This window comes from Schistocerca gregaria, chromosome 6 (genome assembly GCF_023897955.1).
Source record: "Schistocerca gregaria isolate iqSchGreg1 chromosome 6, iqSchGreg1.2, whole genome shotgun sequence".
Lineage (NCBI taxonomy): Eukaryota > Metazoa > Arthropoda > Insecta > Orthoptera > Acrididae > Schistocerca > Schistocerca gregaria.
The window spans coordinates 40,904,021-40,927,909 of NC_064925.1; the positions used below are offsets into that span (position 1 = coordinate 40,904,021).

The following is a 23,889-nucleotide window of genomic DNA, read 5'->3' on the forward strand; positions in this document are numbered from 1 at the left end:
ATTTCAAAATTTCTGTCGAGAATGTTGCTGGATATTCTTTTTCGAATGTTACTTTAAATATACTTATTGTTACATTATCATTAGTATTATATTTGGCATTATTATCGAACAAAATTGTGACATAAACAGTTTTCAATATTTTTTTCTTTTTGTACGTCTTTCAGTTGCATCTTTATTGTTGTATGTTTGCCAATCACAGGTGAAGTCTCAGTTGGGAAAATTAAATAATCATTATTATATCACTGAATTCAAGATCTTCCTAGCACAGAAGAGTAATGGCAGATATGGCTAAGAAATCTCTGAGAATACTCCTGTACACTACTAAAATCATAATTCACAGTGAACATCATGATACTTTAACTATCACAACTAGTTCTCAACAAGTTCTCTTAATTTTACCAACAGAATTTTAAGACAATTACAGTTTCTTCACAGTGTCGTAATTCAAGTTAACCGAGTATTTGTGTTACGCACTGGGTTGGATTCTGCCGATATGTTGCGAAATTAGCAGTTTGGATCTGAGTTCATTAGAGTTTGTTGTCAAACCAACTTATAGAGAAATCATATTACTAAAAAAGCTGTATTTGAATCGGTATTTTTGTGAAAATATTGCTGTACCTAAAACAATGGAATCATTAGGAAAGTTATTTGCTCTCATAAATAACTATCATGATGGTGGTAGTGTAGAAAATTATCTTCAGCATTATTCGGATATGAATATGTTTTTGGATGACCTTATGAATGGCTAATATTTCATTTTAATATTAACTAACGAAGCATTTACCATGGATCGCTTAAGAGCAGCTTCTGTTGTGAGAGTTTCAGGATTTTGATGGATTACTACATGCTGTTGACTATGGGGAAGAATTAGAAGAAAAAAGTTCCTGTAATTTAGACAGCGAACATTGTCATCAGGCTTATTGTTTTACAGGTCGACAGGTTTCCCAAACAATTAATACGGATCAACTGTTGTGACGCCATTAAGCGATGGAAGATCAACAAGACAATATTATGTAAATTGAAACTGTAGGGGGAGAAAGAAAAGGAAACAGCAGGAGCTAATGTCATCAGGTGCAGCAAGAATTAATGCATAATCAGTGGCGACGAGTGAAAACGTGTGCCAGAGCAGGACTCGAACCCGAGAGCTGCTTACTAGGCAGTCTGTTAACCACTGCGCAATTCGGACGCACTGTTCACTGCAAATCCGCAGACTACCTCAACTCGCTCCTTGGCCGAGTCGCCCTCCCACCTATAGCCACCTACCTGCAGTATGGGTCCACGTCTTCCACAATCGGAAGTACAGGCACCACGCATTCGTGTAACTGATCTTCCGTGATGGGCAATGAATCCTACACATGCAATGTGCACACACATTTACGTTCGACCTCCAGCGCGACCCTATAATCAGCGAGCACGGAGAACACGGGTTGGAACTGCATTTAGGTGGCGGTAAGTGGGAGTTAGCTGGGAACCATGCAGAGATATTCCACGCATGTGTAGTAAACACAGTGTTCAGATAGCGCAACAGTTAACGCGAGTGGCTTAGTATGCAGGAGATCCAAGGTTCAAATCCTAATGCAGCAGAAATTTTCACTTGTCCCCACTTATTCCGCATAAAGTGCCAATGCAGTTGATATAATTAGTTCTTTTCCTTCCCTCTCCTTTCCTTTCTCTACTCTCTTCCTTCAGTTTGCATAACGTGTTTCACAGCTGCGGACTGCCCTTGGTGTCTGTTCTTTCGGACAAAATTGGAAGTAACAGTTTTGTTTTAACCTTATATTATGCTTACTTATTTGTTGTTTATATAGGTGACAGTATATAAAAGCATTGTAATACATAAGTAAGCGACCTAGAGAATTCCTTTTATACAAGCAAAACACGCTGCTGTAGCAGGTAAAAGAAGGGAAACAACGGGAAAATGCTACTGACGGAGCACAAAAAGTTGTATGTGTTCGTCTTTAAAAGACTTAGAGAAGAGTAAAGAATCAGCTGCCTCCATCATCATTCCGCCTGCCTCGTCAAACCTGTTCACACGCGAACGTATTCGTGCTTTGTTTCCCAGACAGTAGTGGAGAGGCAGAGACGATGAAACAGAGAGGATTCAGTGCTGTTGGGGGTGAAGGAGAGAGGAGGCAGTGATAGAGAAAGTAGCAGAGAAAGAGCAATGGATGAAAACAGAGGTAGCGGATGCCCAAGAGGAAAGAGTTATTGATCCTCTGTGAGAGACAGTGACAATAAAAGAGAAAGAGAGATGCTTGTAGATAGAAGGAGTGGGAGGAAAATGAGAGAAGACAGTCGAAACGAAAAATACAGATGAGTGGAGACTCGTCATTGTGTTTTGTTGGCGGAGGGGGGGGGGGAGGGGGGTGGTCTGGGTCCTCCCAGACCGACAACTTTGAATGCACAGCTATTGGGGGAAATATTGGACCAGTAAAAAAAACAAGGTGGACCCCCAAGGATTTTTTAGAGCTTCCGAGGTACGGTGGAAGCAGTGGCATTGGGAAAAGAAGACAAAAGGTGGCAGCGTAAGTGAGAGAGGGGTAGAGAGTGGCAGCGGGGTGGATGTACAGTAAATCAGTGAGGGAAAATGGAGACAGCAGGAGAAGGATAACTGCAGGCAGTGGCAGTTACATAGATGCTGAGTATCAAAGCTCAGCTACACAGGGAGACAGAGAGACTGTGTGAAAGAGGAAACGTTTGCGCGCGCTCCCTACGTTTGGGTGAGGAATACGGAATTAGGGTGTAGTCGGCTGGTTCCCCTCTCTTCTGCAAGAATCTTTTAAAGAGGTGCAGGTCACTTTTTTGCGCTTCGAGACCAGCAGTTTTTCGCTGGTTTCCTTTTTTTGGAACATTAAAACTCTTGAACAGTTTAATATTGGAAGCTGTAAATTCTAATGCCATTCTTCAAAGAATTTTAACACGCCAATAATTATTTTGATTTAGGCAGTATTTGCAACGAATTTTGTGTTTAACGAACTACAACAACGATAAGTAAATTTATTAATTATTCGAAACTGTAGCTGCGGCAGATTAATCAAACATTAAGGCTCATTAAAGCAATGAGGCAGGTACCGACTCTTGCGTGTCGTTAGGCCACCTCGGTAGTCCGGTAGTTAGCATCTCTGGCTACTAACGGGCATGTCCTGTGGTAAGCTTTGGAATTGCACCCACACCACGACGTGGGTTTCACATCAGATGCCACCTCATCAAACAGGCAGCCACACTGACCACCCAAAGAACCTAAAGGGTGTCAGACAAAAAGGCTTCAACCAACCTGGGAGTCTGACGATATTTATTACTTTCTGTACCCCCCCCCCCCCCCCATACCAATTTTCCAAACTGAGACACAAGTACTTACAACTAATATATGTTTTTAAGCAAATACACTCCTGGAAATTGAAATAAGAACACCATGAATTCATTGTCCCAGCAAGGGGAAACTTTATTGACACATTCCTGGGGTCAGATACATCACATGATCACAATGACAGAATCACAGGCACATAGACACAGCCAACAGAGCATGCACAATGTCGGCACTAGTACAGTGTATATCCACCTTTCGCAGCAATGCAGGCTGCTATTCTCCCATGGAGACGATCGTAGAGATGCTGGATGTAGTCCTGTGGAACGGCTTGCCATGCCATTTCCACCTGGCGCCTCAGTTGGACCAGCGTTCGCGCTGGACGTGCAGACCGCGTGAGACGACGCTTCATCCAGTCCCAAACATGCTCAATGGGGGACAGATCCGGAGATCTTGCTGGCCAGGGTAGTTGACTTACACCTTCTAGAGCACGATGGGTGCCACGGGATACATGCGGACGTGCATTGTCCTGTTGGAACAGCAAGTTCCCCTGCCGGTCTAGGAATGGTAGAACGATGGGTTCGATGACGGTTTGGATGTACCGTGCACTATTCAGTGTCCCCTCGACGATCACCAGAGGTGTACGGCCAGTGTAGGAGATCGCTTCCCACACCATGATGCCGGGTGTTGGCCCAGTGTGCCTCGGTCGTATGCAGTCCTGATTGTGGCGCTCACCTGCACGGCGCCAAACACGCCTACGACCATCATTGGCACCAAGGCAGAAGCGACTTTCATCGCTGAAGAGGACACGTCTCCATTCGTCCCTCCATTCACGCCTGTCGCGACACCACTGGAGGCGGGCTGCACGATGTTGGGGCGTGAGCGGAAGACGACCTAACGCTGTGCGGGACCGTAGCCCAGCTTCATGGAGACGGTTGCGAATGGTCCTCGCCGATAACCCAGGAGCAACAGTGTCCCTAATTTGCTGGGAAGTGGCGGTGCGGTCCCCTATGGCACTGCGTAGGATCCTACGGTCTTGACGTGCATCCGTGCGTCGCTGCGGTCCGGTCCCAGGTCGACGGGCACGTGCACCTTCCGCCGACCACTGGCGACAACATCGATGTACTGTGGAGACCTCACGCCCCACGTGTTGAGGAATTTGGCGGTACGTCCACCCGGCCTCCCGCATGCCCACTATACGCCCTCGCTCAAAGTCCGTCAACTGCACATACGGTTCACGTCCACGCTGTCGCGGCATGCTACCAGTGTTAAAGACTGCGATGGAGCTCCGTAAGCCACGGCAAACTGGCTGACACTGACGGCGGCGGTGCACAAATGCTGCGCAGCTAGCGCCATTCGACGGCCAACACCGCGGTTCCTGGCGTGTCCGCTGTGCCGTGCGTGTGATCATTGCTTGTACAGCCCTCTCGCAGTGTCCGGAGCAATTATGGTGGGTCTGACACACCGGTGTCAATGTGTTCTTTTTTCCATTTCCAGGAGTGTATTTCTATCATGGATTGACATACCAAGTACTTACCAAGGTTAGTGCATCTTCCAAGATTGTAAACCTTAGTACCTTTTCCTTGGAACTCGAAATCTAGTCTCTTAGCTTCCTGATGAAACGGAACTCGAAAAATGTCTCTTTTCCATTTTCCATCATGGCGCTATTAATATAAAACAAGACCTTGTTAAACATCGATAACACCAAATTTGAAAATGATAACTATAAATGACCTATTAAATTTAACATAGATCAAATAATATTCTTGATATAGAAACGTAAATAAAGGAAAAAAAGCAAGGTAAGTGTTGCTAAGATCACGCGTTCCGAGTGCTCGTCAAGAACCACTGTGAAAAAGTTAAACAAACGGAGTTTAAAAATTTTAAGAAATTACTGAAAGAAAGAGTAAATAAGGAACATCTTAGATACCTCTAGTAAATTTAACTTTGTCACAAATAAGAGGGAAAACACTCAGCTCTGAAGTTAATTCACAGAAGTGCAATATCTGACTAAAAGCAACAGTGCTTTCAAATACATATTTAAGTCGTTTATCCCCATTAATTATTTCTTTACTGTAGGCGAACGTTTGCATAGAAGTAACTAGGTACTTAAAATCTTTAAATGCCTTTCAAGTAATACGTTTATTTGCATTACCATCTTTCGCAGCAGCTGTTAAAATCGGTTACTATTGGTTATCCGTCTTGGGCTGACTGCAGTTTAATTGAGAAGAATTATGGCAGACGCGTTTCTCTTTTATTTATAAAGCATCTTTGCACTGTCGAGAATGAGATACAGTTTACAAGAGTGCAGCGCAAGAAATACTGCAGAATGGCAAAAACTGTCAAATGCATATGTGAATCGAAGTCTTTCGACGTCAAACGTTGCTAGCAAGGAGGGAGGAAGCACAACACGTGAAGAAACACCAATAACCACGGAACATGCTTTATAAATAAAAAACGAAACGCTTTTGATGTAATTCTCCTTAATGAAATTGCAGTCAGCTCAAAACACATAACCAATAGTATCTCATCTACACCAACATGATTAATCTGCAGTTTACAATTAATTGCCGGCAAAGAGGGTTGATCGAGGCACCTCCAAGGTATTTTTCTACCATTCTACGCTCCAACGGCGCGGGGGATAACGAACTCTTAAATCTCCCTGTGTCAGCTCTGATTTCTCTTACTTTACCATGACGATCGCCTAACCCTATGTAGGTGGCTGTCAATAAAATATTTTTACAATGGGAGGAGAAAGTTTTTGATTCAGATTTCACGGGGAGATCTCGCAACAACGAAAAACGCCTTTTGTTTTAATGATTTCCACCCAGGTTACGTCCGTATTTCTCGATAATACAAAACGAGCTGCCCTTCTTTGAACTTTTTCAACGTCCTTCGTCAGTCCTATCTCATACCGGCCCCATACCGCACAGCAGTCCTCCAAAAGAGGGTGGACAGGCGTGGCGTAAGGAGTCCCTTTAGCAAACTTGTGGAACTTCGCAGTCTTTGGTTTGGTTTACCCACAGCATTATTCATGTGATCTTCCCAGTTTTAGTTCTTCGTAATTGTAATCACTAAATATTTAATTCAATTTGCAGATATAAGATTTGTGTGATTTATCGCGTAACGGAAATTTAGCGGATTTCTGTTACTAGTAATGCTGGCGACTTCACATTTTTCGTTACGTAGTGTTACTTGCCACTTTTCGCGCCATACAGATCTCTTATCTAAATCATTTCAGGAACAGCAGAGGGTCTGTGAAGCTTTTTTGAGGAACGTCAGATATTGCTACCATCTTTCTCGATGACTTTCCTTTTGTTAATACTAACTGTTACCTTCCTGACAGGAAATCACGAATGCAGTCACGCAATTGAGGCGATACTGCGTAGGAAAGCAATGTGACTTGAAGACGCTTGTGAAGACCGCTGTCGAAAGCCTTTTGGAAATCTAAAAAATATGGAATAAATTTGACATCCCCTGTCGACTACTCTGATTAAATCGTGGGAATAAAGAGATAGCTGTGTTTCACATGGCGTGTGCTGCATTTATTGTTCGAACTCAGTCAGTTGAAAAGCATATAGGCAAGGTAAGAGTACGTCCTATTATTCGGTTCCTCCTACGCACACATGCATTTTTCTTCGCTGTCCCTCTCGTGGATATATGACGCATCCAACTGGAAATCCATCTTTTACACTACATGTTCCATTTCAGTCGTGTCATACATTGCAATCCTACCACTGACAAAATTTCTTCCACTGACCGTGAAGGTACTTGAACTTTCCATTTCTCACGGTTTGCTACTTCCAGATTCTGCTTTTCGTCGTAATGGAGCTGACTTGGAAGACAAGCATTCCTGCGGACATGTTGTAACGGCCTCCATATACGAATGGTCAGCGTCACCGCCCTCTGTGCGAAACGAGCTGGGTTGGATTCCTGGTGCCTCCTGGGGTTTTTCTGAGCCAGGGAGGTCTGGAACTGGGTCTACTCAGCCGCTTGAGGCCAAATGCGGAGCTGCCGGAACAAAGAAGCGGCGCCGGCGAAAGCACCCGCGTTCATACGCCAGGGGGACTGGCGGCGCATCCTAGATCGCTCCCCGTACTGCCTCGTAGGCGGCCCTCGTCCACATAGAACAGGCACTACGGCTAATCGACAAGTGGCCTAGCTGCACTAAACAATGACATTACGGTACAGCTTGTTATGCTGTGCTTAGCACAGACAGGCAGATTAATCAACACTGTGTCTGCTTCAGTTTTTACGTTGTGATGGTTTGGTCTTAGAAGTAAAACTTTTGATTTTCGAATCGTAAGAAATTCCTATCCGTCTGTACTTTAACATCGTAAGGAAATCTCCTGCTCCTTAACCCTTGAAATACCGAGTGGCGAGGAGGGGCGGTACTTAATGCCCAAATTTTGAAAATGTGGTAATTCAGTCAGTTATTTTTTTTATTTTGAATGAAAGTATTTAGTTTTTCATGAATACTGCTATCAGATTCTATAAATTTTAAATTTTTCGGTGAAATGTAACCCAAATACTGAATCTTAGAAGTGATGTCACTTTCCACAATGAATGTTGTACATAATACTTTCACTATCAGACCTTACTTAGAATTCACTATCTTTTTAAAAAGTATGTTGTGAGTAAAATTCGACAACAAGTAACGAAATCTGCATTTTTATTAATTTATTTTTTTCCAATTGTCTTACACCATAAAGTAACCCCAGCCTGGTAGCACACATCACTTAAAAAGCGTAGGCATTCTGAGTGTTCCAAAAGATCTTTCCAGGTTCTGGACCCTACTTAGAGACCATAACATAGAAAGTATGTTATTAACATAAGCCAACAACAATTAACGAACTTAGTTTTTTAACTTTTGTTAGCGCAGACACGAAATACCATCCCATGTTGCCCCCTCCTACCCCTTTGGTAACGCACGTTATGGATGACTGGTTGGTACTGCTAGGATTAACGACCTGTAACTGTTCGTCTCCACTCAGAGATTACAAAGAATACCACTCCTCCATTGTGTTCTGCACACACGTGTCGATTAGAATAGCCAGCAGCAAAGTAAGGAATAGACAGCACGAACTCATTACCTCTACAATAAAATTAATGAATTTTGTGGAAGGTGGGCTCATTGTCATATCTGATACAACTCATACCTTTCTTTCAGCCTCCTTCTTAACATCTATCGATTATTGTGCTCAAAGACTAACGTTGCGATAGTAGCGTTTTTAGTATAACAGTAGAACCTGACGCTGACTTCTTTGGAATTACCTTGTGCTTTACTGTAATCATCCAACGGTCCAGTGTCTTTCTCCAGTATGCAATACCAATACAGCTACAGCAATAAATCAGGTTCATTTAGTCACTCACCCTTACAGTTTCTCCGTTAAGTTTTCAGAAAGTATCAAACGAAAGGGTATTAAGTAAATTTTCAGTCATGAATCCCTTGAGCTTCATTGAGTGGACTCTTTTACGCAACCGTAAGGTTATTTTTTATTATTTATTACTTTTTTAATGAAATCCAAAAATCACAAACATAAATATTTTCTGACAGAGGCTATACAAGAATGTCTGTACCATAGTAAGAAAGGGAGTTTGGAGGTTAAGGCCTCGCCTGCCGTGAGACCACTAGGGACGTACCATAGGCTTGAATAGGACAAGAACGGATGAATTTATGTAGTCGTGTCCTTTAGTAGGGAATCATACCACCTGAACTAAGGGAAAACGTGAAAAGGTAAATCTTAATTACTAGGAACATATGACGTGTTCCAAACACGAGATCAGTGTCTTCAACAATTATGGCATGTCGCTCTACATAATCAGTGAATGCATTCTGTGGATTGGTAAGGTCTTACAAAGCATTCTCTAGAATATTCAAGTTGGCATGTTAGAATGTAAAGGTATTAACATTAGCAATATCAAAATATTTTCTATAACGTGTATTTGCAAAAGGGAGAAGTGAGTTCAGGGGGAAGGGGATGAACTTTATGTTTCCCCCTAACAGAAATTTAAAAGCAATAATAACGGTTACTTGTTGTTGATGTATGATAACAACACTTTTTAAGGATGTCCTGATATGTCCTGATGTCTAAGTAGAATCAATAACTTTAAAATATCTTTCAGGACACCCTTAGAAATATCATCCCTATTAGAATAACATGTAATACCAAGGGGGATAGTTCGTGACCACCACAAAAAACTAAAACATATAAATTTCATCAGCTGATGTTGAATTGTACTCACAAGAAACTTTTAAAAGAGATACTGGTGTATAGATAGGGTCTTGAACCTGAAAATACTGAACACGGCATTCATTGTGTAAACTCACATCTAGTAATGCGACTTGAGTTTATAGGTTTATTGATTAGCCCAAACCGAAAACTTTAAAACATTCACGGACTCCAGCAGAAGACCTCAGTAAAAATAAGAATCTTTTTCTCAAAATCTGAATGGATTACAATATTTTTCAAAACTTAGGCCCAAATCACTGTTCCTCTCCCCATTCCTTTAGTGCTGTGGAATTAATAGGACCCTCTTCATAACAAAAAATACAGTCGCATGTCGGAAAGCTACATCACAGAAATAAAAGTCGGAAACAAAGAGGAAATACGGAAACCAAGGCGTGTCAGTAGCCATTAACTGCCCACACTCGGTCAATATGACACAACTTCTTCCTCCTTCTATTCCTTCCCCGCGCGGGATTTGCCGAGCGGTCTTAGGTGCTGCAGTCATGGACTGTGCGGCTGGTCCCGGCGGAAGTTCGAGTCCTCCCTCGGGCATGGGTGTGTGTGTTTGTCCTTAGGATAATTTCGCATAAGATTTCACACACATTTCAACATTTTTTTTCTATTCCTTGTCACCAAAAAAGCAAGTTACAGAAGAAACTAAACTCACGTAAATAACTTTATGATCTGTTTCCCGTGCTGTATTAATCACAGGGCCGAGAGCAGTGGCCGAGCGGCTCTGGGCGCTTCAGTCCGGAGCCGCGCTGCTGCTACGGTCGCAGGTTCGAATCCTGCCTCGGTCATGGATGTGTGTGATGTCGTTAGGTTAGTTAGGTTTAAGTAGTTCTAAGTCTAGGGGACTGATGACGTCAGATGTTAAGTCCCACAGTGGTTAGAGCCATTTGAACAATTTTATTAATCACAAGTATCGTCTATTTATTTGTTTAAAACTCCATCCGGACAATCCTCTGAAGGCCGAACGTTATCAACCGACCGTCATGTCACCTTCAGCCGAAAGGCGACACTGGATGCGGATACAGAGATGCACGTGGTCAGCACACCGCTCTCCCGGCCGTGTGTCAGTTTACAAGACTGGAGCCGCTACTTCTCAAACAAGTAGCTCCTCAGTTTGCCTCACAAGGGCTGAGTACACCCCGCACGCCATCACCGCCCGACGTCCCTTGACTTTGGAGACCTGACGGGAAACACTGTTACCACTGCGGCGAGGCTGTTGGCCTGTTCCATTGTACACTTGCGCAATTTGGAAGCAATATGGCCTCTACTGTTCCTGTACATGTTAGACAGATGGACATTTATAAACGCATGTCGTTGCTGGTACTGGTAAAGTGACCCAACATGACTAAAAATAACCTGTGATATTTGTCAACAAGTCCCATTTGTGTCAACTACGAAAAAAAAAATTACGGATTTTTCAGCAGGATATTTTTCTGACCTAGTTAGGCATGTGGTCGATCTTCACTTATGGTATTTTACCATCCTGGCAGGGTCGCCATTTTCTAAGCATTCATGGTGGTGTCTGATTGTTCTATATCGTGTCTCCCTAACACTTTCGCGCAACGACGCTCTGAGCGTGTTTTTTTAGGGAACTGACTAGTTTGAACCTGTGACCTGTTGCTGGTAAGGAGACGCCAGACCACACATGACATGTAGAATTCAGAAGAGTTCAGTGGGACTAGCGATGATATAACCAAATACTTAATGACTTCAGTGTCAGCTCCACTGCACTCCCTGTAAAAGAATCTTAATACTAACTAAATTTAGTGGAAGGGGTTCAAGGGTTTCCTATTTTTAGTTAGCTGGTAAAATAACGTCGTAAAAGCAGTTACGTTTACCATTGGAAATTTTATTCTACTCACAAAACGTCGTTTATAAATTGCACTATTGATAAAAGGAAATGTTTTAATACAGGATAGTAAAAACCAACTGCGTTGAACAAAAATGTGAACGAATATTCCCTGAATGGGTTTCCAAGTTCTACAATGGATCGAAGGATGACCTATGCCATATCACACCTATAATCTAGGTTTAAATTAAGTTCCACAAGAGAGAAAACTATCAAAATGGTCTACAGTGACCCTCAATTATCTTTAATTACTTATCCAACTTGTCGTAAATTACAGTGGCTGATGTGGCTTCTCAATAATTATATAACAAAGAAATCATCGCGTTTCAGATTTTTACTTCAAGTGGCAAATGTGAACACCATGAGCTTTAATTGACGATCGACACTAGTATTACGCAAAAAGGAGGTGTAACAGATGAGATTTCTGCAGTTCTGAGTGAAGCTTTATGCGCTGTTATGCGGCATCGCGTGCGTTCATTACCTTGTCGGTGTTCGTCAGGGGGGCGGCGGCCAGCGCAGCAGCCATCCAGCTCGCCGTCTCGGAACTAACTAACCTAACTTCTTCTTACTACAATGTACCGAAGTTAGTTTAAAAAAAACTATCTGGCTGTGTTTTCATCTGACCAATCAGGGTCTCAATGTTAACCTTAAGTTCCGCCTACCAAAATTCTGCCTATCCAATGAGAAACGTTATACTTTTCGTCGTGGGGCAATGTTTTTAAAGTTTGCAACGTAACAGAGACGCGAAAAAGTCTCACGCTAAAACCTGCAGCTGGTGTGGTCCTTTTAGCGGTATCGTAGGATCTATACTGTTCTTCTGGAGAGCTCTATCTTTTAACATGGGCTGGGGGTGGTCCTTGACGTAACAAAGACGCGAAAAAGTCTCACGCTAAAACGTGCGGGTGGTGTGGCCCTAGTGGTTGGGTGGGGACGTGGGTGTCCAGTCCGTCCCTTATCGTAGGGCCTTCTAGCTTATCACGGTTCTGCTCTCGGCTTCTGCCCTCGTTTCTCCCTTGGAACTGCGTCTGTCTCACAGTAGGAAGGTACGACATGCATTTAGGCATTCTTGTGTTAGTCTGTGGTATTCCATTTGCTCACTCGTTACTCGTATTACTTTGGTTAATTTAATGTTACGATTTATTCGGAGCTATGTCACATACTACTGGATATGCTTATCACGTCAGGGTTTTCCTGGAAGGTGTTGGATTTGCCTGACACCTTACATGATCATCCCATTTTAAATCACTCCTAATGCGTACTGCCAGATAATTTATCTAATTAACTGCTCCCAGTTGGTCACCTGCCATTTTGTAGCTAAATAATAAGGGATCTATCTTTCTATCTATTCGCAGCACATTACACTTGTCTATATTGAGATTCAATTGCTATTCCCTGCACCATGCGTCAATTCGCTGCAGATCCTCCTGCATTTCAGTACAATTTTCCATTGTCACAACCTCTCGATATACCACAGCATCATCCGCAAAAAGCCCCAATGAACTTCCGATGTCATCCACAAGGTCATTTATGTATAATGTGAATAGCAACGGTCCTATGACACTCCCCTGCGGCACACCTGAAATCATACTTCGGAAGACTTCTCTCCGTTGAGAATGACATGCTGCATTCTGTTATCTAGGAACTCTTCAATTCAGTCACAAAATTGGTCTGATAGTCCATATGCTCTTACTTTGTTCATTAAACGACTGTGAGGAACTGTATCGAACGCCTTGCGGAAGTCAAGAAACACGGCATCTACCTGTGAACCAGTGTCTATGGCCCTCTGAGTCTCGTGGACGAGTAGCGCGAGCTGGGTTTCACACGACCGTCTTTTTCGAAACCCATGCTGATTCCTACATAGTAGATTTCTAGTCTCCAGAAAAGTCATTATACTCCAACATAATACGTGTTCCAAAATTCATCTCGATAGTGCCTCTTGGCCGACAACAGCCCGGTTTTCTAGCAACCGTAAATTCCCGTGATCACCGCTGCCAGCAACAGTGTACAGTAGCAACATTCTCGCAAGTCTTTCTGCAGTATCGCACAAGGAACATCCAGCTTCTCCTGGCCCTATTATACGACTTCATTCAAACTTAATTCAGTGTTAATAATGGCCACTTTGTCGCCTTAAAAGCATTCTTAGCCAACATCAGCTCACCATGTCGAACCTCAAAGGTAACTAACGTTCGTGGAAGTTACAGCGTCTGTTTGAAGCAAACTCGATTTTCATCCTCACAGTGGCGCTACTAGCACAACTCTTACGCAAGCGGCGCCAAACTGGAAGAGACATCATCTTTCAACATGCCTACTAATTTTCGTTTATGACGAATAACTTCATTTTGGTGTTGCGATTTTTTTTTCGTCGGTGTACAATAGCAGGGCTGACATGTACCGATTATAAACAGGCTGCTTCTCAGTAGAGGGATGTCAGGAATATTAAATAACTGGCCAGGGTTCAAATTCACTTAGGGAAACGTTGAATGAATTTTTTACGAAACGGCGAAGACGGGAAACGCTAGCTGTAAAGCTACAATTTTGTTTCCCACGACCAAAATATAATGGTAAATGAAACCTGTTGGGCTCGGGTCCAGGGACTCCGAGCCCAGCGCCAGGTGGTGGCTGACTGTGGCGGTGGCGATGCCCTGGCATGTCAGCCGCGGTACCATCCCGAGCCCGCGTTAAGCCCGTGACGGCCGGCTTCCAGCCTGAACTCAGCGCTGCGGACAGCTCTCGCCGTTGCTGACCTCAGCACGTATCCCAATGTTTATTCCTTCTTTAATTACATGACCTAAGAAGACTTTTGCTTTCATCATGACAGAGTTATTGTTGACTTTAAATTTAAGTCGACCTTCTGTAGTGTCGCGGAATACTAAAGAGTTGGAAACGTGGAATATTGTCAAAGTTTCGTTGCCTGTGCCGAGAGTCAGAGGCAGTAGGTTAGCCAAGAGGTAAGAGGATTGCAATGGCCTGGTTACACTCAACAGGTGAGAGAGAATTGCTTAGCACGCGGGTTAGTGTTAGACGGAGACTTTAGTAGAGTGTAAGATAGAGGTATATCGTCAGCTGTACTGCATTCCACAACTTCGCGTAAGTCTGCCGTAACAACACGTAAATCTGTCACAAGAACACTTAGGGGGCGACTCCAACAGATAAGTCAGCAGTATAAGTGGAACGAATGTGTTCATTACAAACGAGCATGACGTAAGGACGTCGTTCGTGCTTCCCTTAAATACGCCAGCTTTGATAGCAACAAGGCACTCGCAGTTAGACTTGCAGGTATATGTGTACTGGGTCGCTGCGTAGCGCTCAGCTCTGTGACCAACGCCAGCTTTGATAGCAACAAGGCACTCGCAGTTAGACTTGCAGGTATATGTGTACTGTGTCGCTGCGTAGCGCTCAGCTCTGTGACCAACATGTTAATCTTTGTTAAAGAGATGTTGCAGTACGGGCGGCCCATCCGGCAGCAGACGTGAGGGGACAGTATCCTCTCTGGTCCTCTCTGCTGCCGCTGTCAATCATCAACCCAGGATTAGCAGACACAGCCGCAAACTCGCTCGCCACCAAAGCTGACCACATCAGTGAGCCGTCGTCGAGATTGCGCGGGGCCTAGGCCCTGTGCATCCGCCGTCACAACCAGGTGAGCCAACGACGCTGGGGGACTGCAGCCCGTTCCGCCCGTCCACCGCGGACGAGCCACCAGGAGGAGCAGGGAAGAAGACGGGGTGGGAGAGTACATTCCGCACTACGAGAACGCTTCTCGTGCCGACAGCGCCGGGACTCCAACCCGATGCCACCTACGCGCAGCGGCGTGCTGTCCACGCGCGGTCGAAGTAAGGGCATTCCTCCGCTACGTCACAGCACGCGGCACTGTGCTAGCAAGACTGGCGTGGCCCGGAGCTGGTGTCATCGCTACGAGTCAGCGAGGACTCGGGGAAGGTCGTTGATATCACCTAGCTCAGCCAGCCTGTGTTGCGCGGGCAACATTGTACTCGGCTGGAATAAAGGTGTCATGAATTAATAAAGTTCCTTTGGCATATCTGACGCGTCCACAGTCATTTTCTATCATCCTGACAACTGGAGAGGTCACCGCTCAGCCTCCAGTCCAGCGTAGGCGACCGGGACCACCGGGGAGCCTACATTTCTAATGCACTTTCGGCTACCTCCTATTTACCACAGTCAACTTTTGTTAAACTCGGTGTTATTCTTCAGTGTGTCCAGTCTGGCCGGCCACTGTGGCCGAGCGGTTTTAAGCGCTTCAGTCTAGAACCGTGCTGCTGCTACGGTCGTAGGTTCGAATCCTGCCTCAGGCATGGATATGTGTCATGTCCTTAGGTTAGTTGGGTTTAAGTAGTACAAATCTAGGGGTCTGATGACCTCAGATGTTAAGTCCCATATGCCTTAGAGTAATTTGAACCATTTTTACAGTATGTCCAACATACTACACTACCAGCCATTAAAACTGCTACACCATGAAGATAACGCGAAATTTAACTGACAGGAAGAAGATGCTGTGATATGCAAATGATTAGCTTTTCAGACCATTCGCACAAGTTTGGCGCCGGTGGCGACACCAACAATGTGCTGACATGAGCAAAATTTCCATCCGATTTCTCATACACAAACAACAGTTGACCGGCGTTGCATGGTGAAACGTTGTTGTGATGCCTTGTGTAATTAGGAGACTTTCCTACTTCGGTTAAGGTCGGATTGTAGCTTATCGCGATTACGTTTTATCGTATCGCGACACTGCTGCTCGCATTGGTCGGGATCCAATGCAGGATATGAAATCGGTGGGTTCAGGAGGGTAATATGGAACGCTGTGCTGGATCGCAACGGCCTCATATCACTAGCAGTCGAGAGGACAGGCATCTTATCCGCATGGCTGTAGCGGATCGTGCAGCCACGTCTCGATCGCTGAGTCAACAGATGGGGACGTTTGCAAGATAACAACCATCTGCCAGAACAGTTCGACAACGTTTGCAGCAGCATGGAGTATCAGATCGGACACCATGGCTGCGATTATCCTTGACGCTGCATCACAGACAGGAGCGCCTGCTATGGTGTACTCAATGACGAACCTGGTGCACGAATGGCAAAACGTCATTTTTTCGGATGAATCCAGGTTCTGTTTATAGCATAATGGTGGTCACTGTAGCATCCGTGTTTGATGACATCGTGGTGAACGCACAATGGAAGCGTGTATTCGTCATTGCCATACTAGCGTATCACCTGACGTGATGGTATGGGGTGCCATTGGTTACACGTCTCGGGCAATTCTTGCTCGCATTGACGGCACTTTGAGCAATGGACGTTACATTTCAGATGTGTTATGACCAGTGGCTCTACCCTTCATTCGATCCCTGCAAAACCCTACATTTCAGCAGGATAATGCACGACGGCATGTTGCCGGTCCTGTACGGGCCTTTCTGGATACAGAAAATGTTCGACTGCTGCCCTGGCACCAATTGAAAACGTCTGGTCAATGGTGGCCGATCAACTGGCTCGTCACAATACCCCAGTCACTACTCTTGATGAACTGTGGTATCGTGTTGAAGCTCTGTTTGACTCAAAGCCCAGGCGTATCAAGGCTGTTATTATGGCCATAGGTGGTTGTTCTGGGTACTGATTTCTCAGGATCTATGCACCCAAATTGAGTGAAAATGTAATTACATGTCAGTCCTAATATAATATATTTGTCCAATGAATACCCATTTATAATCTGCATTTCTTCTTGGTGTAGCAATTTTAATGGCCAGTAGTGTACTAACCACACCCACATTGGTAGTCCTGCGATCTTCATCATCTTCCACAGGCCTCACGAGGTGCCATATTTTAGTTTGTTACCTGAAGACTGATTCGCTCTGATCTTCCATGTCACTGCAACAGAGAACATAAAAAAAACTGTGCGGTTCTGATTGTCATATGAAATAGCTCACAATGCTTGCTGGTTGCAGTGTCAGGAAAGACTTTTGTAGATGATTTAGATCTCGTGACACTTATTCAGCAACATGTACGGCTTCCACTGGATGGACTGAGGTGCTTAGAGCAGTGCGGTTTTGAGACTGTAGTTGGTGCCTGAAGGTCGGTGACGTAACAGCCAGTGTCATGACTTCCAGCAGCCACACGACGGTCGGGCAGTACTTGACAACGGCCGAGGAGCAGCCAGTCCTAAACTACTGGATATGCGACCTCCTGACACGGCTGGAGGCCCGCGAATATTGTATTTAATCATTTTAAGGCAATTGCATCACAGAGTAGTATCATATTCATTGAAAGCTAAAGAAACTGGTACATCTGCCTAATATCGTTTAGGGCCACGTGAGCACGCAGAAGTGCCGCAACACGACCTGTCATGGACTCGATTAGTGTCTGAAGTTGAGCTGGAGGCAACTGACACCTTGAGTTCTGCAGGGCTATCCATATATCCGCAACAGTGGAAATCTCTTCTGCAAAGCATCCCGTATATGCTCAATACTGACCGTCATGCTGTAGCAATTATGGACATGTGTGCTGTGGCATTGTCCTGCTGGAATTGTCCAAAATGGACATGTATGGCGGCTCGAGGAGCGCTGCGAGGATAAACAGGTCGGGCGCAAGGGGAGTTACCATCAAGGGGAGACGGAGGTGGTCAGATCCAAAAAATTACGATTTTTTTTCTACCGAAAACTAATTGGAACATTCCTCTTTAATATAAACTTCAAATTATTGTTCTACTCGCCCTAGAAGTGGAGATTACCATTTTTTATTACCATTTTCCCCCGCGCCTGCAGAGGAAATGGGTGGCCGCTGAATGCATCTGACACCCTCTCGTGACTTCCTGGCGAACTGCTTGGGATTTTCTCGGCCTGCTACGCATACAGCGCCTTATGTTACGCATATAGCGAGTGTGCAAGGGTTGGCTACATCGTTTTCTGTGACAAATTGACGCTAAGAGAGCGGAACATCGTCTCTTTGCTGTTTATCGTTTCGAATTAGTTCAGTGTTGCCCCTGTTGTTGGTAGCATTATACTTCTTGTGTAAAGCGTTGTTCTGGTTACGATGCCACGTTTTAGTAACCGTATATATAAGAACAGGAAGTACGTAGCGAAAAGAACTAACACTAATGCCAAGTTGTGATACTACAATTACTGAAACAGTGCGTTCTTCTGCTAAGCAACACAAGGCCGGCCATAGCCACATTTTCTAGCAACAAGCTGACTGGTGGAAGTGATAGATTTCGTGAATATGTTACTGACAGTGATGATATTAACGAAGTACTGAATATTGGAATATTATCTTCTGTGCTGAAAGAAAGAGTTCTGTGCAAAATGTGTTCAAGTGTAGGAGTGGGACTAGAGATAACAAAGCACTTTGGTTCAGCTTGTGAGATGAAGATAATCTGTGCATGTTGCAAGTATCAAGTGACTTTCTACAATTCACATGCCAGTCTCTTTGGTGAAAATGGACCATCTAGAGTGTTTGATGTGAATGTTCGACTTGTGTATGGTCTTCGATCCATTGGAAAAGGGTCTGCTGCTGGTAAACTGCTTTGTGGTATTATGAACTTGCCATCGCCTCCAATCAAATTTGGATACTACTGTGAACTGGTAGGTCCCTCTGTTGAAGATGTGGCTTTGAAAACCATGAAGGAAGCAGTGGAGGAATCTGTAGAAATTAATGGTGGATCTCAGAATTTTGTAGTGGTATTAGATGGTTCCTGGCAAAAGAGGGGTCATAAATCTCTGAATGGGGTTGTAACTGCTACTTGTGGTGATAGTGCAAAAGTTCACTACTGTGAACTGGTAGGACCCTCTGTTGAAGATGTGGCTTTGAAAACCATGAAGGAAGCAGAGGAGGAATCTGTAGAAATTAATGGTGGATCTCAGAGTTTTGTAGTGGTATTAGAGGGTTCCTGGCAAAAGAGGGGTCATAAATCTCTGAATGGGGTTGTAACTGCTACTTATGGTGATAGTGCAAAAGTGATAGATGTTGCAATATTATCAAAACATTGTAAGTGCAAAAATAAAATCAAAGGAGAGCACAGTGGAACCTGTGAGGCAAATTTTAGTGGATCAAGTGGAGCAATGGAAGTGGATGGAGTGAAACAAATTTTTGAACGTTCAGTTACCAGATACAACGTTAGGTACAAACACTACCTTGGGGATGGCAACTCCAAAGGTTTCAAGACTATAGAGGAACTGAAACCATATGGAAATGAATTTGTAGTTGAAAAGTTGGAATGCATTGGGCATGTGCAAAAGCGTATGGGTGCACGGCTTCGAAGGCTCAAACAAACTTTGGGTTCAAGTAAGCTCAGTGGTGGAAAAATAATAGGAGGGAGAGGCAGGCTTACTGATGAGGTGATTGAAAGTCTACAGAGATACTATGGGCAAGCTATAAGGCAAAATACTAGTAATGTTAGTGACATGCGAAAAGCAGGGTGGGCATTGTTCCTTCATACTGCCTCTTCCAATGAATACCATCAACACAGCCTGTACCCAAAAGATTCCTGGTGCAAATATAATGCAAAAAAGGACTATGATGACAAACATGGTTTGCCAGCAGCTGTGATAAATGCAATAAAACCAATTTTTCATGACTTAGCACAGCCAGAATTGTTACACAAATGTCTACACGGAAAGACGCAGAATCCTAATGAGAGCGTAAACAATTTGATTTGGAAAGTCATTCCTAAAAGGGTGTTTGTAAGCATAAAAACACTGCACTTTGGCATATGTGATGCAATAGCAACCTACAACCAAGGGAACAGTGTGAAGTGTGAAGTTCTGAAGGCATTAGGATTTACAGCTGGGGTAAACATTGTACGAGCACTAAGAAATATTGACAGAGAAAGGATAAGAGGAGCAGAAAGAAGAGAAAGGCATATGAAGTATGATGGAACAACAGGCCAGAAAAGAAGACAGGAGATTAAGCTTTTGGAGGATGAAGAAGAAGACCTTGATAATCCATCCTTTAGTGCAGGAATGTATTGAGAAACTTTGATAGCCATTTCCCGTAAATTAGAATTTTTCGAATATAAGGAACATTGTCTCAAAATCCACTCAAGCTAGAGAGATGAAATTTTTATATAGCACTCCTAGTGGTCAAACGTACATTGTAACACAGCCATTTGGCAATATGTTCAGTAGTTTTATTTCACTTTAATTATAAAGCAATTATTTGTAAAAAATTGCGTCATTAATAAAAATAAATAATTGGAAGGAAACTAGAAAAGATACTCCAAAATCCCTCTGTCATAACTGCAATACTAAATTACTCTATATGTAAAAAAAATTCAAATTTTTCTATTTGGTAGTTTATTCATAAATGTTCCTCAAACTTACTGCTTTTAGCATGGGCAGCATAGGCACGTCCGGCTCCCCTTAAACAGATAGCCGCGGAGAGAGAGAGGCGCATGTGAGACAAGCAACGGGAATATGCCCCATTTTTGTTGCGCTGCGGCAATGCTGAACTTAGAAGATGTGCAGGGTATATCCCCGACCGGTAGCAGGATGAAACCGAGACAATAGGGAGCAGACAAAGTACGTCGGCAAATACAGACCCGAATAACATATGGGTGGCCGAATTGGTCAGGGCGATGAAAGAAAGTATGACGAAACAGGAAGAGAATAATACGAAATTTAACTCAAAACTCAAGGGTATCATGGCCCATGTAAATGTGATATTTGAAGAGAATAAGGCGCTACTTGAACAGGTTGGGAAGGATGTTGCGATCTAAGTCAACGAAAAATTTTAAGTAGTAGGTAATAGATTAAGCGCTGTCGAGAAAGAACATAAAAGAGTTCAAGTCGAAATGAGAACACGTGGAGAAAAATTAGAGAAGGGACTCCAAAAATTAGCAGAAAGATGTAATAGCGAAAAGAAAAGGGATGTCAAACGTTTATAAGCTGTCGAAGGAAGTCAAGAAAAGGTAGATCTAAACAATAGGGCAATCGTGGCTCTTGAGGGAAAAGTATAAGCGGTAAAAGTGCAAAATAGGAAGGAAATAAAGAAGGTGAAAGAAGAGAGAGAAAAACTCGAGGAAAAGGTTACAGATATTACAATGTCGGGGAGAAGCGAGAATGCTGCGATGCTGAATACAATAGATAATGAACAAATTATTAAGGAAATTTTAGGGAGGCAAATGTGAGGTCAACAGGCGACAACGCGATGCTACAAACGAAGTATGCGAACGCGTGACTCAGGAGGAGAATATTCTCGCGTGCGGAACCGAAATGGGAAAACAAGTGCGCATAGGCGCACAAGACAGTAGCGAGGGATGTGATTTCGGACATTAGGAGGGCTAGGAAGAAACTAGCGAGCGCAGGTATATAGGCAAATGTCGGGAACGACACAGAAACTCGAGGGTAGGTTCTTACAGGAGGGAAGCGGAAGGGTTTGACTACAAACATTTTCTCTCTGTGCGAAAATTCGAAGTCTTCCGCAACTCGGTGAACAGGGTAAACCCACATGCTTTTCTTAAATAATACCACCCAACTGGCCGGATGAATATAAGATACCCGATACGCGAATTTCAGCGCGTGATTCTCTCAGTCTATTGGTCCGAGGCGGCGCAAGACTGGGTAAAGAATAATATAATGATCATCATCATCATCATCATCATTTAAGACTGATTATGCCTTTCAGCGTTCAGTCTGGAGCATAGCCCCCTTATAAAATTCCTCCACGATCCCCTATTCAGTGCTAACATTGGTGCCTCTTCTGATGTTAAACCTATTACTTCAAAATCATTCTTAACCGAATCCAGGTACCTTCTCCTTGGTCTGCCCCCATTCCTCCTACCCTCTACTGCTGAACCCATGAGTATCTTGGGTAACCATGCTTCTCCCATGCGTGTAACATGACCCCACCATCTAAGCCTGTTCACCCTGACTGCTACATCTATAGAGTTCATTCCCCATTTTTCTTTGATTTCCTCATTGTGGACACCCTCCTGCCATTACTTCCATCTACTAGTACCTGCAGTCATCCCAGCTACTTTCATATCCGTAACCACAACGTTACTGATAAGGTAACCTGAATCCACCCAGCTTTCGCTCCCATATAACAAAATTGGTCGAAAGATTGAACGGTGCACAGATAACTTAGTCTTGGTACTGACTTCCTTCTTGCAGAAGAGAGTAGATCATAGCTGAGCGCTCACTGCATTAGCTTTGCTACACCTCGCTTCCAGTTCTTTCACAATGTTGCCATCCTGTGAGAATATGCATCCTAAGTACTTGAAACCATCCACCTGTTCTTTGTTCCTCCTATTTGGCACTCAATCTGTTTATATTTCTTTCCCACTGACATTACTTTCGTTTTGGAGATGCTAATCTTCATACCATAGTCCTCACATTTCTGATCTAGCTCTGAAATATTACTTTGCAAACTTTTAATCGAATCTGCCATCACAACTAAGTCATCCGCATATGCAAGACTGCTTATTTTGTGTTCACATATTTTAATCTCACCCAGCCAGTCTACTGTTTCCAACATATGATCCATAAATAATATGAACAACAGTGGCGACAGGTTGCAGCCTTGTCTTACCCCTGAAACTACTCTGAGCCATGAACTCAATTTACCGTCAACTCTAACTGCTGCCTGACTATCCACGTAAAGACCTTTAATTGCTTGCAAAAGTTTGCCTCCTATTCCACAATCTCGTATAACAGACAATAACTTCCTCCTAGGAACCCGGTCATATATATGCCTTTTCTAGATCTATAAAGCATAGATACAGTTCCCTGTTCCACTCATAACACTTCTCCATTATTTACCGTAAGCTAAAGATCTGGTCCTGACAAGCTCTAAGAGGCATAACCCACACCAATTTTCATCCAATTGGTCCTCAACTAATACTCGCACTTTCCTTTCAGCAATACCTGAGAAGATTTTAACTACAACGCTGATTAAAGAGATACCTCTGTAGTTGTTACAATCTTTTCTGTTTCCATGTTTAAAGATTGCTGTGATTACTGCTTTTGTCCAGTCTGATGGAACCTGTCCCGACTCCCAGGCCATTTCAAATATCCTGTGTAGCCATTTAAGACCTGACATTCCACTGTATTTGATGAGTTCCCACTTAATTTCATCCACCCCAGCTGCTTTATTGCACTGCAATCTATTGACCATTTTCTCCCCTTCCTCAAATGTGATCCTATTTTCGTCAACATTCCTATCCCATTCTACCTCGAAATCTGAAACATTACTGATCGTATCTTCACCTGCATTGAGCAACTCTTCAAAATAATCCCTCCATCTGACCAAGGCATCCACAAGATTCACCAGCAGTTTTCCTGACCTGTCCAAAATACTTGTCATTTCCTTCTTACCTCCCTTTCGAAGACTGCTAATTACACTCCAGAATGGTTTTCCAGTAGCTTGACCCGTAGTCTCCAACCTGTTTCCAAAGTCTTCCCAAGATTTTTTCTTGGATGCTGCAATTATCTGTTTGGCTTTGTTTCTATCTTCGACATAACTTTCTCTGTCTACCTGAGTTCTAGTATGAA

General features: G+C 43.6%; 1 protein-coding gene across 3 annotated transcripts in view; it reads right to left on the reverse strand.

The window, feature by feature from the left end:
* Nucleotides 1-23,889, reverse strand: part of LOC126278137 (uncharacterized) — a 500,725-nt gene that overhangs the window by 264,588 nt on the left and 212,248 nt on the right. For all 3 annotated transcript variants that reach the window (XM_049978028.1, XM_049978029.1, XM_049978027.1), the window contains exon 9: nucleotides 4,842-4,968. In XM_049978028.1, coding sequence (XP_049833985.1) covers nucleotides 4,842-4,968 — 127 coding nt within the window. The remainder of the gene's footprint in view (nucleotides 1-4,841; nucleotides 4,969-23,889) is intronic.